The 15,374-nt window shown below is 39.2% G+C and overlaps 1 protein-coding gene across 1 annotated transcript in view; it reads left to right on the forward strand.

Annotated features, from left to right (window-relative positions):
- The window catches only part of CAB39 (calcium binding protein 39), a 49,535-nt gene that overhangs the window by 29,384 nt on the left and 4,777 nt on the right, over nt 1-15,374 (forward strand). The window contains exons 3-6 of the mRNA XM_063132248.1: nt 4,939-5,103; nt 9,221-9,339; nt 13,012-13,180; nt 14,891-14,950. Coding sequence (XP_062988318.1) covers nt 4,939-5,103; nt 9,221-9,339; nt 13,012-13,180; nt 14,891-14,950 — 513 coding nt within the window. The remainder of the gene's footprint in view (nt 1-4,938; nt 5,104-9,220; nt 9,340-13,011; nt 13,181-14,890; nt 14,951-15,374) is intronic.

Below are 15,374 nucleotides of genomic sequence, written 5' to 3' on the forward strand. Positions count from 1 at the left end.
TCTCTCTCTCTCTCTCCCTTGCTTCTCTCTAAGTAAAAAGATAGAGAAGGCCATTGAATAGAGAATTTGGGTAGATGGGAGTAGATCTGAACGAGTAGGAGTCTGGATATAAATTCAGGGAAAAGGGGAGGGAAATAGAAAGTGAAATCAAAACTGAACAGAGTATATTCATGCAGTCCTGATTCCTGAGAAAACTGTAGGAAATGCCATGGTGGCCATAAAGGAGACCCCATTTGGGTACCTGCTGTGGTTGAAATTGCCTACATTTTATTTTTTTTAAAAAAAAACTTGACATTTATCTAAAAACTGAAATAGTTAACCAAATAAAAATCCATCTGTGTGATTTGTTCATGTTGTTTATTGAGGAAGAAAACTAAGCAGAAGAATAAAAAATCATAGTGCAATTTAAAAGCCTGTTTGGTGGTAGTGATTCTGGCACATCATGACAAAAATATAATGATTAATTGAACAGTTGGAGCTGATTTATCTCCTGAATAACTTCACAAGTTCATTCTGCTTTAGTACTAAAATGACCAAATTATCCCTTTTTTTGATGGAAATTAATCTGAAAACAATTCAGAATAACTGCTTAGTTACCTTCTAATGAGACTTCCATCTCTGAGTAGGAATCAAAGATATATTAACAATAATTTACTTTTACTAAAAATGATGATTAAATAGAATTGTCCTTTTTTTTTTTACTAGGTTTTTTTACTAGTGATTTAAATCATTAAAATTGAGTCCTTAAATTAGATTTAAATTAGACTGAAAAAATCTAAAACTTAAAAAAGAGGCATTATTGTTTAAAGACTGAGAAACAAATTTGATAAAAGCACGTTTGTAAAAGCTTGGAAAAATAGAATAGCATTTAACAGAAAAGGATACTTCAGTCATCTTTTTTTTTTTTTTTTACATTTTTTTCTTCCTCAAAGTATAGGCCAGGCTGTCTGCAGGCTCACATTGAGGACTCAAGTCTGTTGCTTTATTTGCATCTATTTTTAGTGGTGATGGCATGTCCTGAACAAGTTCCACTTGTACTCAAAATGATTACCCAATGATGTATTAATTTGAGATGGCCCTCGAGGAATGTTGGAATATGGGCCAAGAAAGCATGATTTGAAAGACGTAGTGACTGGGGTTTATTTATTTACAATATTTATATACCGTTCCATAGCTAAAATAGATTCCGGAGTGGTGCAAATAGGAATAAAACAGTAAAAAGAAACAACTCAATGGCCTTTTAGGCCCCTTCCAATTCTACTATCCTATGATTCTAAGATTTTTTAAAAAAGGACTTATTAACCACCTGCATTCATGCTGCCTGATTTTCCTAATTACGTTGGTCTGGTGTAGCTTGTCATTACATGCAAACCCAGTGAGAGTGGCTGGTTGGGGTGGGCAACAAACCACCCAGCAACCCTACAACAGAGAGTGGGTTCTGGATAGTTGGATAACAACCCCAACCAACCACTGTTGCTGCATTCACATGTGATGACATTCCTGGCAAGTGAAACTAGGAAAATGAGCAGCACATGTGGGGATTGTTGACAAGCCGTCATGGCTTATTAATCGCCCTCACGTCTTGCGAACTGGGCCAGTGAAATTGGCTCCTTTTATTTACCTTTGTTTTGATCCTTTATGTTTCTACCATTACATTTTTCAAAACTATGTTTATAAGGTCATTGTCTCCTAATTTACATATTGTTCTTCATGGTCCTGGTAATCAAAACAAAACTATCTTAAAAAGTTTGTGGTCAAACATGGAAGTTGGGCTGAAAACATATTTTTGGAAAGCAGAATGGAAAAGGGCCCATTAAAAAGCAGCCATTCAGCAACTTGCAGTCCTGTCACTTGATTATGGGCTGAACTGTTAGCTTTATTTTACTCTGTTTACTTGAAAAAGATTTTATATGTACGCCAGTTGGTTAAACAAGTGTTTTCTGGAATGCTCCAGGAAAATATTTACATTGCAAAGTGTGTATGCAGCTAAGTTTTCACTCTGTCAGAAAGTACAGTATATATGAGTAAAACATCACCTTCTCTACGCCTTGTTGTGGTCCTCTATGCACAGCCCAATCTACAGGGAAATGTGGTGCAGGTTTGGAATTATGTTGCCTACAGGATACGGCAGACTGACTGTAAAATGAAATAGTAATGGCCTACAAAAAAAGCATATTGCACCTTAAATTTTCATCAAAAGCTGATGGGCAGTAACTAGGAGTATTTGGGGTGTGCCCCAAGAAATTAAAAGGATGGCATTCATAGCCGTGTGTGTAAAATTAAAATGTAAAAATAAATGGCATTTCCCTTTACAAGGTGGCACTCTCCGTAGTGCTCTGTTTCTTGGTGATGAACCTTGTGAAGTGTTTGGATGAAAGTTACTACCGTAGTGGCTGTTAATTGTTTATCCCCAGGAGTGGGGTGCAAATTAAATTATCTTAAAGCTGAAGTCACCTAAAACGGCACTGGGAATTAAACATTCTGGCAAGGGATCATGCATGGTTGTTTATACTGTTTGCAATAGGGTAATTCTATCATTCCACCTGGGCCTTTGATTAATCCTAGTGAGAGGGGGCGTTGAGCTTTTCTTTTCTGGTTACTAGGATCTTGATCCTGCTGAATGCCGGGCTTGGGAATCTGAAAGATGGTCTGCTTCTTCTTTTTTACTTATTTGCATGGATGACAGAAAGCCCTGCTGAGGAAAATAATAATGCTTAATGTACAACTACTTTCTAATGCAACATTAGAAGGCCAATACTGTGCTGAAATATACTAAATATATTCCATTGAGGAAATTTACCATATTAAGAAAACAGTCCTGCTAAACTAAACTTCATGCCTATATAATGTTATACTCCTAAAAATAACATAAGCTATTGTATTATATGAAATACTGTCCTTTAAGCTTGCTTCCATTTTAAAAGACGGGTCACACAGTTTTGAAGGTGCTGCCGTCAAGAAGGAAGGAGGGCTCTTGGAACATGGAGACTAGATGCAGAAACTTAGAGCTACAGTGGGAGAGAGAGGCAGGGATGTGCAGCCCGTGGACTTCTTGGCTATTTGAAAATAGGAAGCTAAGAGGGTTCTGGAATTATAGACCTTGGGGGTCTCATTTCAGAATGCTCGGTGCTGGGATATATTGCTGATTGGACTGTTCCTTTAAGTGGCCTTTTTTCCTGTTAGTACTGGCTGTGGATTTTACAGCTGTTTGCCAAAGGACTTGTTGAAACAATAGAAAATATCAGATCATTAATCCTATTATATATGCTGTTAGCATCAAATTGGTTAAGGGAGCACTAAACCCTTAAAAAACTGAGTTGCAATTTCCTCTTGTTTGTTGGCAGTTGCTTTGCTCTTATATCAGAAACCCTGTTGACCATATCAACTACTTCTGAGCAGAGAGAGTAACTTGATATTCACAAAATATTGCCCTGGACTAAATGCTAGGTAAATAGGGCTTGCATTTGCACAAAGGCTGAAGATCACTTTGCCTAAAGTAGTGTGGTGGTGGTAGTGGTGGGGATATCTGTCGTTGACACAGTTCAATATTGAACTTGCTCTGTTTTGAGTTGGGCTTGGACCCCTTCAAATATGTGTGTTTCCCCTCCCAAGCAAAAGGGGTAGTCCTTAACCAGCAGTGGTGAGAGGATGAGCTCATAAGAAGAGGAACTGGAAATCCTTAGCCCCCGTAGAAACATCATTTCTTACTGGGGGACATAGAATTGATAGTTTCCTTTGGCTTCTGAGTCAGTTTGGGAAGCAGAGTAAAATCCCCATGTTTACTAATTGGGAAAGGAGACTCGCAGGTGCAGTTCTAGTTAAGGAGAGATCAAAGAAGTCTCACCTATCTCTAGCAAGTCTTCTCTGCTGGGGCATTTCAAGGCAAGCCGAGGAGAGTTTGCCCATCAATAACTGAAACCATTTTCAGTTAGGCAAAGTGCAGCGATGGCAGCTTGTAGAATGGAGAACTGGAAAAACAATTAGCCCTTCTCAGTTGCTAGTCTTTGCAATTTTAAGTGCCTCCCCTGCCCAGAGTGGCAAACATACTTGATTTTGGGGTTTTGGCATCAGTTCAGACAGCTAGATGCCTGAGAAATGTCCAGTCCTGTTGTACATTGAGACTGATTAACTAGGGTTTTTACTTCAGATGTGGTGGGAATTAGTAGGAAATAATAATAGGATTTTTTCTTCAACATGACACTTACTGTTAGGGTAGTTCTGGGCTTGCTTTTTTTAATATATGTTGATCTATTCCCATGTTTTTGGTTTACCTCAGCATTTATTTTTATGCTGCTAGTGTGTTGGTTTGTGGTATATGTAATTGCTCTTGGTGCTGTAAATATTGACTTAGCCATAAAACAGGCATTGCTAGCGTTCTGTCCCCTATTTCACTCTGACCTTGTATCAAACTACAATGTCCTCTTATTTTCTGCTAAGGTATGTAGTTCTTGGTCCTTCTGTGGGAAAGGCTCAGATAGCAACTGCCTTTTTAACATTATTAAATCATTTAGCCAATTACTAAATCACCCCAATGTTTTCCTACAGGTTGTGATAGTCACAGCAATAGTAACTTGTCTGTAGCCTAGTCACTTTGCCTGACTCTGGGAGTGTGGTACACTGAAATCTCATCCTTGCCCCAGCATTTTGTGAACTGGCTCAGCACACCAGTTAAAATGTTAATATGTTAAACCATTTGTTTTCCATTTTTGCTATTCAAAGCAGCCTACTATGGGTTCAACACACAACACAATGCACAATCAATTAGGAACAACTTCATTCTTTCATTGTTTATAATTGGGAGGTGCTTATGGATGGGTGGGCAAAAGTAGGGGCTCTCATTTTATCAGTGAAATATTTTATTGCCTCAGTTCCTGTTGGTAGATAAAGCAGGATGGTCTTGGCATTAGAAATTCCAACTTTTTGTTTTTCTCTGTTCAGGCTACTGAAGAAGTTTCAAAAAATCTAGTTGCCATGAAAGAAATCTTATACGGCACAAATGAAAAGGAGCCTCAGACAGAAGCTGTGGCCCAGCTTGCTCAAGAGCTGTACAACAGTGGTCTTCTTAGCACCCTAGTAGCTGATCTGCAACTCATTGATTTTGAGGTAAGAAAATATTACGGTGGACTAATTGCTGTTTCAACTTCACATCCCTTTAGAATACCATATTCACATTGAAAACTCTTCAGGGGATCTTTCCTAGTCCCTATTTTTGGGGTTGGGGGAATAAGGGTCCAGGCTTAAACATTTTGGATTTCTGAATTATCCCAATCACCTGTTCTACACTCTTCCAAAACATCAGAGGAACGGTATTATTGTCATTTGAACACCTGTTTGTCATTTGACACCTTGTCCTAGAGAGGTGAAGCATACAGAATTCCTCAAAGGCTTATGGGAAGTCAAGGTGTTAACACAGTGAGGTTTGGCATCCCAATATTGAACCTCTCCCCTGTCATGTTGTTTAGCAGATACAGCCACAGGTAACCTACCTATCTTATAGCAAGTTTCTCCACCCCTCCCAATGGTTACCATTGACTCAGAATCAGATTTGTGAGATTCTAAATGATACAAGCTGGAAAGGGGTGGGGATGCTTCAAGTTTGTTTCATGTCTGCAGAGCCTTATGGAGGGAACAGTGTCTAAATCGTGCAGTGAGTGTGCTTTCCATACTAACTTTCTTTGAGGGAGTAGCTTTATGCATGCATGTTTGTTTTTTTGTTTTGTTCAAGCAAAACAACACCTTTTAATGACATTCAGTGGGAAGCCTTGAAGGTGGAATAGCTGCAAATTGTCTTGGAACTTTGGTGCCTGCAAAGGATTGCTGGGGTGGTGATGGTAGTGATAATAATCAAGGCACCCTAGCTGTGCTTATTGGTAATTAGGTTGATCAGGACTTTTCTGCGATGAGGTGATGACTATAGCTTTGAGTCACTGAAGAATATTCCAGCAAATGTAATACAACCTCTTGTGGCATTTCAAGACATAATGTCACTAACTCCCTCTAAACTAGATCATTTGTCTTTTAAATGGACCCTGGTATGATGGATTTACTTTGGAATGTCAAATCTCTCTGTTCTCTTCTGTTCCCTTTCATACCTGATACTGTTAGTAGGCTATTTTTCCCCTTGGAGGTGCATTCCAGAATAGATTAATCAGGAAACAAACAGAACCACAGCTACGATTATTGGAGTCTTATTGAACTAGATTCCTGTGATGTGTTAGAGAAAATGTTAAAGTAGAAGCCACATTGAATAAAGTTTTTTTTTTTAAAAAAAAATGCAATATTATAGAAGTGGCTCCTCCTAAATCATGTGCATTCTGTAAACTAGTGACTTCCAGCCAGTGTACCTTGAGGGAGCCATTTCCATTTCCTTGGTGCCATGGCAGACATGCAGGGCGTAGCCACAGTGAACTTTGTAGAAGATTATGGGGCACGTTGTAGAGTGCTCGCAGGTTGTACATGTGAAAGAAAAATGCCCTAGAGAACACACCTAGGCCTGATGTGAGCTGTTGACATGGTCAAGTCCTGCTTAAGTCCATGGACAGGTCAGGGGTTCAAAATCAGAAAATGACACATTACGCCAGTAATTCCCCTTTTCTTGTGGAGAAATGTAATTGGCCATCTGGGGAAGGGAGGTGGCAGGAAAAGCTGTAGCATCAGCATGAATGGGGAAGTGGAAGGGATGGACCTGCACGTCTCTTTCTTAGGGTCCTCAAAACCTGAAGTTGAGCTTGATCCTGCCCAGTTATTCCCTGTGACTGTTCTGTATCTGGGAAGGCTATGAGAGAAGTAGTTCTGGTCAAGCTGTCTTTAAGGGAATGTGGTATTCCGATGATTACTTTTCTTATTGAGGAATCCTAGGGGTTTGGGGACACAATTTGAAAACACAAATGTAAGGCAAAAGAACTGAGGTATAAAATACCTAATATGGTTTTCTAGCAGCTGAGAAAGTGGATGTCTCACTTATTTGTAACTTGCCTGTACCAAGCTATAGATTCTGCATTTAGGAAAGAACTTGAAGCTACTTAATGGATTTCTTTTCTTTGTGTAGCAAACAAATGTTTTCCTCCTCCCCACACAATTTTGCAAACATTGTGGGGACCTTTGCCCCCACCATATCACAAGCTATTTGTATGTGAAACTCCCCTGTGTTTCAGGAACAGTAAGCCATGCAGCATGGGAAATGCCTGTTCAAGGATGTACATTCAAAGCCCCAGTGGATTTGCGGAATTAGTTGCATAGTTCTTTGGAGCTTCGCTTCTGCCTTGCAGAATTTTATAGATTAGCATTGTTTTGAGTTAGAAATTTCTGGTGTAATTTTAGTGTGTGTGTGTGTGTGTGTGTGTGTATGTTTTTCCAGAGGTATGGCTGTTTGCTTATGGAAGGGATGTTACTACTTTGGAATTGAAGTGCGCATTCACTCTACTTCAGTGGATGTCCATTGTCTTTTGAGCAGATAAAGATTTTGTTTGGTATGTGGATCAGAAAATGTCTATTGAAAATAAACACCCAGAGGCAGCATTTTAGCTATGTAGTTATTTCTCTTGGGTTCTTCTGAAAGCTATTTGCTAAAGCCTCTTCTGATGCTTTGATCAGTACTTGTAGCTTTTACTTTTCACCTCTGCTTGTGCTGTGTGTGTATATCTTAGTGACAAAGTTACATCACTTGGAAGTAGTCAATAGTTCAAATAAATAATGAATTGTTTATTACTGTGAACCATTACCAAGTCAATTATGTGACTAACAAGGAAGTGCTGTTACTAATGGCAAGTCCGGAAAGAATAATAGGACCCTGGGCAAAGTTGGCTGGGCTGGTGAATGACGCTTGACTGTTGTGATACGTGGGCTTTGGGTGAGGCAGTTTCTAGAAACACTGCCCTACTCATTGCCAGAACAAAGAGCTCTGGTGCTGCTTTGGGTCAGCTTACAATGGAATTAGAATTTAGAAAACCACTTGTCTTGTAAATACTCATCATTTGCATTCTGAATTCAATTCAACATCCAGCTCCTTGGACTTGGGGGCACATTAAATATTATTCTGTGAGTATTTAATGTGTTTTGAATAATATTTTAAGAGACTGGTGCTGATGACGTGTCTTTCCCCGTTGAATCAGCACCACCCTAACCCATTCTTTTGGCTATTTGGCTGCTGGCTGCATGGGAGCTTGTCATAGAAAACTGGCTCTTTCACAAGCTAGGGTAATGTTAAGAGCTTCTAGACTAGCAAAGAAACCTACAACTGTTAAGAACACAATCTTCCTAGATTACAGTCTTATTTAATAAATTGCTTTGTGGCCTTGTGCTTCTCCCATGTAGTAGCATCAACAAATTGCAAGCAAATGAATGTACTTTTCTGTTGCGGAAACCTATATAAAGAAAACACTACTTAGAGTCCTAAGCATCTCAGTTTGAAAAAGAGAATGGATGACCAGGATATGTGAGAATTGCAGTCTTCCTATTTGCTATAATGGTCTCTAGTACCATCTGTGTATTCACAGGTGGAAAAGGACAAAAACAGGTCTGATGACTCTGTGGACAGATACTATATCTGTAGTGGACTGGGCCATGTCCATACAATAACTTGTAACTGTCTGGTTTAGTCACAGGGAATGGAAATGTTCCATTTTGGTACACGTAATAGTTAATTCTGGATATGAGAGTTAATTCTAGACCTCATAATAGAGGACAAGACGGAGCTAGTCAAGGAGCACATTGGATGGAATCTCGGGTTATGGTTTTGTTCTTTTAGAACACATTTGAATAAAGCCTGAAGAAAGAGGAGTTTGCCGTAACAACCAGGAACATATTGCTGTAACTGCAGAATGCAAGGTTAATTTACTATTATAGTAATTTCTACTCAAGGAGAAAATAAAATCCTGTACGCTTGATACCACATAATTGGTTAAACTGTCTAGCAAAAGGTTTATGTGAGTTATATAATAATAATAATAATAATAATAATAATAATAATAATAATAATAATAATAATATGTTACCCGCCTCTCCCTCTGGATCAAGGTGGATTACAACACAAATATATGTTAAAATGGCTGTCATGCTAGCAAATACTTAAGGAATTCTTGAGTAGAGGTAAGTACAAATCATTCTACTTCACTGGTTCAGTTTGTTACTTTAAAGGCATGAAGCTAGGTGCTTCTAATGTTATCACTTTTTACATGCACCACGAATATTACATGCTCTCTCTGGCTTGCATTTTTGGCAGGGTAAAAAGGATGTGGCTCAGATATTCAACAACATTCTGAGGAGACAAATTGGTACAAGAACCCCCACAGTTGAATACATCTGCACTCAGCAAAATATACTGTTCATGCTGTTAAAAGGGTATGTATTGTACAATATAGAAGTAAAATTATTAACTATTGAACATGCAACATGAAACTATTTGAAGTTCAGCATAGGTGGTTTCTCCAACATATGAACAGTTGTAGCCTCTCTGCAGTCCTGCACATTGCTTGTAATTTTAAATGTTAGTATCAGCTAGACTGTACACAGACTAGGAGCTGCTCCCATGATTATAGATAATGGCTGGAAAATAATTGAGCTATGTTTATGGAGATGACTGCTGGCTGTCTTCATATAGAGCAGCCTTCCCCATTCTGATGCCCTCCAGAGGTTTCTGACCATAACTCTCAGCTATTCTGACCATTGTCTATGCTGGCTGATGGGTATTGAAGCATCTCGAGGGAAGGCAAAGGCGTACAGAAAACAGTGGTGTGTTGGTTTAGATGTAATCCTAAACTATGTTTTAGAATTACAAAAATGGGCGTAGCCTCTCCCCAAGTTCATGCACACATCCCGCAGCATGATGATAAGGAGGCGTTCGGAAGCAGTCACTTATGTTTTTGATTAACCACAGTTCATCAAGTCATCCAAACCTGGACAAGCTGTGGTTAATTGTAACTATGATTAGTGGAAACAAGCAAACTTCAAACCATAATTTATGAAGCAGGCTTGTTTCAACAAACCACAGTTCAGATTAGCCACAGTGTTAAGGTTTGGGAGACATGCTAAACTGCAGTTAATAAAAAATGGAAGCAAGTTTCTAATCCCACAGCCATGCCAAAGAAGGGAAGGGTAGTATGTGAGCCTGGGAAGGGGGAAGTGGCTAAACCCTTTCTTGAAATACTAGACCATAGCTTGGCATTACATTTAATGCTGCCACTGTGTTTCAAATTTCATAATTCTTCTTCCATAACATACTTTGATGAAAGTCATCTTAGGTTTCTCCTTGAAAGAACTAAATTAGTGGAAGAGTTCTAGAACTCAAACTGCATTCTGCAATACATTGTCTTTTGTGTACCAATTGAGATCATCTCCCCTTTTGTTCCAGCGTTTGGTGCCTTCCTAAGCTGTCTTTGTGTATGGAACTGTCCCTGTTAAAGTTTTCCCACAGGAGCTCTGTTCCACAGTTGTTTGTATATAGGGTTATCTCGCTGTGTGAACTAGCCCTTAGGCATTGTCCATGCACCTTTCATTCAGTGAGCAGGACTTCAAACTGAGGTCCTGCACCACAATTCACCCCCTGGCTTTTGATGCTCAATCCATATCCTTGTAGCTATATGCACCGTTGTTTCAAACTTACCCAAATAAAGGCCAATTCATTGTGTGTACTCCCTGCCAGATTGCTGCTTCCTCTCCTTATGTCATCTGTATTGTTCCATCAGAGCATCATGCTTGATTTTGTTCAACATCCAACCCCAATGAAAGAAATACAAAGCCTTTCACCAAATGTGTGCATTGGTACCATTTGGAACAGGGGAATATTGGCCATTGTTCTGCTCTGTGCTTAAAGGAAATGATCTCTTCCTTTTTATTTTTTTTCAAAAAATCTGCTGAGGCACTTAAGTAATGCTAGAAGTCATAAAATGCAAGTGCTTGTCAATGTAAAAACACTTTTAAAAGCCTTTCTCACAATGAAAACCAGTTCTTTTCCTTGACTATTTTCTGTTATGATGATGACCTCAGTAGCATTTGGCCAATTATTCAAGAAAGATATCTCCTTTCTTTCACCCTCCAATGAAAGCAGTTAAGCATACCTCTATGCTGCTTACTTGATCTATATTATATGTCTTGTTCTGAGAAAGGCAGTGTTCTTAAGTAAGAGGAGAGATAATCTTGCAATATTAGGCAGGGCACAAGTTTATGCCTCATTTTCCTGCTCCAAAACACAGCAAGATCAAAACAGGTAATGCATTCTGAACACATGAAAACTTATTTATTTATTTATTCAAACTCTTTACCTCACCCATCTTAATGGGTCAATATGAAAAAAAAAGCCATTATAATCCTACTAAATTTTAAATTCACTTAACACACAATCCTATTCATGTCAACACAGGCAGCCCTATTGAGCTTAATGGGCTTACTTCTGGGTAGCTGTGTTTACAATTGCAGACTCAAATAGCTAAGATGTAGTTTAGTTATATTATTAAGCTCAAGCCATGTAGAACTCTTGTCAGTCAAACCAGCACTTTATGTCATATTCAAGTATGCAACAAAACCCTTTGCAGATACTGGCGCACCAGTGTAATTGTTCCTGATTTTCCATCCCCATGAAAGTCCATGAAGACTTTCTGGAATCACATTCTGTTTTATTTGGTGCTTCTAAACAATTAAGTGCAGCTCTGTGTTTAGTGCATTCTAAAGGCAAGAATGAGGGTCTCGTTCTCAATGACCAAATGAACGTGGTCTTAAAAAGTGCTTCCGGCCACTGCTGCAAGCTAAGCTTTTATCCGTACAGATGGATCTAGCAGCATTTGGAGTTGTGAACCTGATATGGAGAGTCAAATTGTCATTGGTCTGAGACCAGAGCATCTAAGGATTACTTTATCTCATACCAACCTGCCTATACATTAGGATTATTAGCAGAAGCATTGCTCCAAATACCCACATGATCAGAAGCTAGTCAAGGAGTGACTTGAGACAGAGAGTCTCCTTGGAATTTGCATCCAAGGTTTGTAGCTACCTTCCAGACTGGATGCCAAACTCCTCTTTCTTGGCTATTTCACTTGCTTATATTACCATATATTAAAGGTTCATCAACATAATCTACAAACATGAAGGGGGAGGAAGATCAGTGCTCATACTGTTTATTTATTTAAAACATTTATATCCCACCCTATATCATTAAGATAAAAAAAAATACTAGCACTTAGTGAATGTTATGGAGTCCTTGAAAGATGTTGGAGTGGATCTGTATACGCCATTGTTAATATGTGGAACTAGAATTGACTCACTGTTTTCATAGACCAAGATCCGCCGCCACCCCTTCACCATGTGTGAATACAAAGCACTTCTGGGCTGGTGGGATGGGGAGGGGCAGGAGCTTGTCACTTCACCTCCTGCTGTATGCCACACTGCTCCAGGGGATCGTCAACTTTCAGGAGCACTTTTCAGATGGTGTGATCTGGAGATGGGAGCGCTCCAGGTTGTTTTAATGTATTAACTTTTGTATTTTTAATAGTACTATATATGGTAGATCTTAATGGCCATGCAACCTATGAACATAAACAATTTAAATGGTGCACAATATTAAATATAAAAATTACCAGCAACTTCATTAGTGTAGCTGTATATTTATGAAAAGCACCGGTCCCTTTTGCTAGATCGCTTGTTAGTAGTGGAATGCATCAATGCTACCTTCATGAAAATTTCTGTATGTAGCCTGCCCACATGTGAAGCACATCAGAAACCAGTAGGGATGCCTGTCTGTACAGGTGTTCATAAATGAACTCTTGATAAGTGTGAGATACAGAAGTGAAAATTGTCAAATCTTCTCCCCTTTCCACAACAAGCTCAGAAACCCTTTCTATACAAGTCATTTCAAGAATTATAGAAGTCATTCCTATGAACAGTTTCACTGAAACTTTAGAATTTTGTACTAATATTAATTGCTAAGACCTTTGACCAGGTAATTAAGCATATGTGTTTAATACCTTGCTGTGATTGTATTTCTTACGTGTCAGATATTTATGTTATTTTCTCACTTTGCAGGTATGAGTCTCCAGAAATCGCCCTGAATTGCGGAATCATGTTAAGAGAGTGCATCAGACATGAACCACTGGCGAAAATAATCTTGTGGTCAGAGCAGTTTTATGACTTCTTCAGATACGTGGAAATGTCAACATTTGACATTGCATCAGATGCATTTGCCACTTTCAAGGTAATGTCTGCATTTTAATTGCTACTTATTTAAAAATATATGTGCCTTATCCACTAAGTTTCAAGAAAAATTGCAACAAATATAAAAGTGCATAACAATAAATTAATTTCAGTGAAGTAGAAGCTGTAGCATTATCTTCATAGCAGTCATAGCAGTATCTTCAGCTATAAAAAATACCACTGGGTCCCTTAAAAAAAAAGAAGCTTGCTGGAACAGGTAATCTTTGCATTATTTTTCCTGAAAGCAAACAAATGTAAATCTGAAATGAATTCTGTGGCTTCAGGAATATCTGTAGAGAAGGCTGAGCTGGGCTTGAGAACCAGTATTGGTAGCTTTTAGTGATGGAGTTCTCAAGCTGCTTGATTCAGGGGGAATCCGCACATCGTACCGAGACCGCTTCTAAGCGACCCCAATTCGACGTGAAAGCGATCGTGTAACTTGCCTTTGGAAGAGCCGAGGAAGAGACGTCCTCGCCGCCGCCACCCACAGACCTCCTCGCCGGCTGGGACGGAGAGCTCGGGGGAAGAAGGCGGGGTGGAGAGCAGAAGAAGCTCTCCACCCTGCCTTCTTCAGCCGAGCTCTCCGTCCCAGCCGGCGAGGAGGTCTGTGGGTGGCGGCGGCAAGGACGTCTCTTCCTCGGCTCTTCCAAAGGCAAGTTGCACGATCGCTTTCACGTCGAACTGGGGTCGCTTAGAAGCGGTCTCGGTACGACGTGCGGATTCCCCCACAGTGTGGAACAATTGGTTAATACTTTCCTTTCCAATTCTGTTTGTTGCTACTGTTTCTCCTGTACAACCATACTGTGTCATTTTCCTTGATTTGGGCAATTTCAAGCAATTGGGGATGATACGTTATGGATGAGATGATGCAAAGATGCTATGTAGCCAGTCAGATTTGGTTCCACTAATGCCACTGTAGGTAAATCAAGAAAATTCCAAGTGAAGGCAGTGCTTCTTGAATACCCATTCAAGCTGTAACAACCAAGGGAAACATGTCCAGTCCCTCTCTAGAAATGACCCAGCAACAGCAATAATACTGAATGGAGCAAGAACTTTACAATGCTGCCAAAAATGTTTGTGAAAAATGGTTCTCCCCTTCTTACGCCTGCCTCACCCCTCAAGTCAGTCCTAGTTTGGGAGTGGAAGGCTCAGGTTCAGTCTTGACATTTGGTCTGTTGCCTTGGAATCTATCTGGCAGGGATGTTATAAGGATAAACAGAGTCCATGTATTATGGCACACTTTTGAGCGGATATGGCAGGAAAGAACTCTAAATCAATGAACTGATCCACATGGATCATGTTCAGTACATATTCAGGAGGCAATGAAGATATTTGCTCTATCTTGAGTTGCTTTATAAATTCACCCACCTCAGAACTCATAGCAAACTATTAAAACGTGCCATTTTCATAGAATATTGCTCTCTTTTAAAGTAAAGTTCTTCAAAACACACAGAATAAGTTTTTTGTTCATTTGTTTTTTAAAGCTGAATATAAATATTTAACCATCAAATACCTGACTTTCCCCCCTAGTCTTGTGGTGAAAATGTTGTTTGCTGAGGCTAGGGAAATTAGAGAAATGTATGAAAAGGAATGGCTTGAAAAGCCAGTAGGAAAAGGCTATTGTGAACAACTATATTTCAATGCACCTGAAACTATAGGGTAGGAAGGAAAGTACCCTTTTTAAATTAATAGTATAATCTCTTGTTTTCAGGACTTGCTTACAAGGCACAAGTTGCTGAGTGCAGAATTCTTGGAACAGCATTATGATAGGGTATGTTTTCATCATGATAACTCATAATAATTATCAGTCTTGTTTTTTCATGAGAATGTTAATAAAAACCTTTTCTTATCACACTGCCTGTTAAATACTTGTGTTGGCATAAAATCTTTTATTCATTGTATCAGTGCATGTTTAATCCAGAACTGGATTTTTCAGTGTTTAAAAGCAAATTGTTGCAGTTGTACAATCCTAAAAATGCTGAGAATGAAATTGTGTATTAAATCAAAGGGAGCATTTCTTCTTTGTGTGTTCCCATTGCTGGTATGTCAGACTAATCACAAGGGCATGAGTGACAATTTTGCGCCACCTACTGGCCACATCTGGTAATAAAAACATAAAGCTGCTTGTATTCTCTAAGCTGTGATTGTCTAAAGAATTACCTGAAAGCATCCTTCAGCCCACTGTATAATGTTTA

This window comes from Elgaria multicarinata, chromosome 8, assembly GCF_023053635.1.
Source record: "Elgaria multicarinata webbii isolate HBS135686 ecotype San Diego chromosome 8, rElgMul1.1.pri, whole genome shotgun sequence".
Lineage (NCBI taxonomy): Eukaryota > Metazoa > Chordata > Lepidosauria > Squamata > Anguidae > Elgaria > Elgaria multicarinata.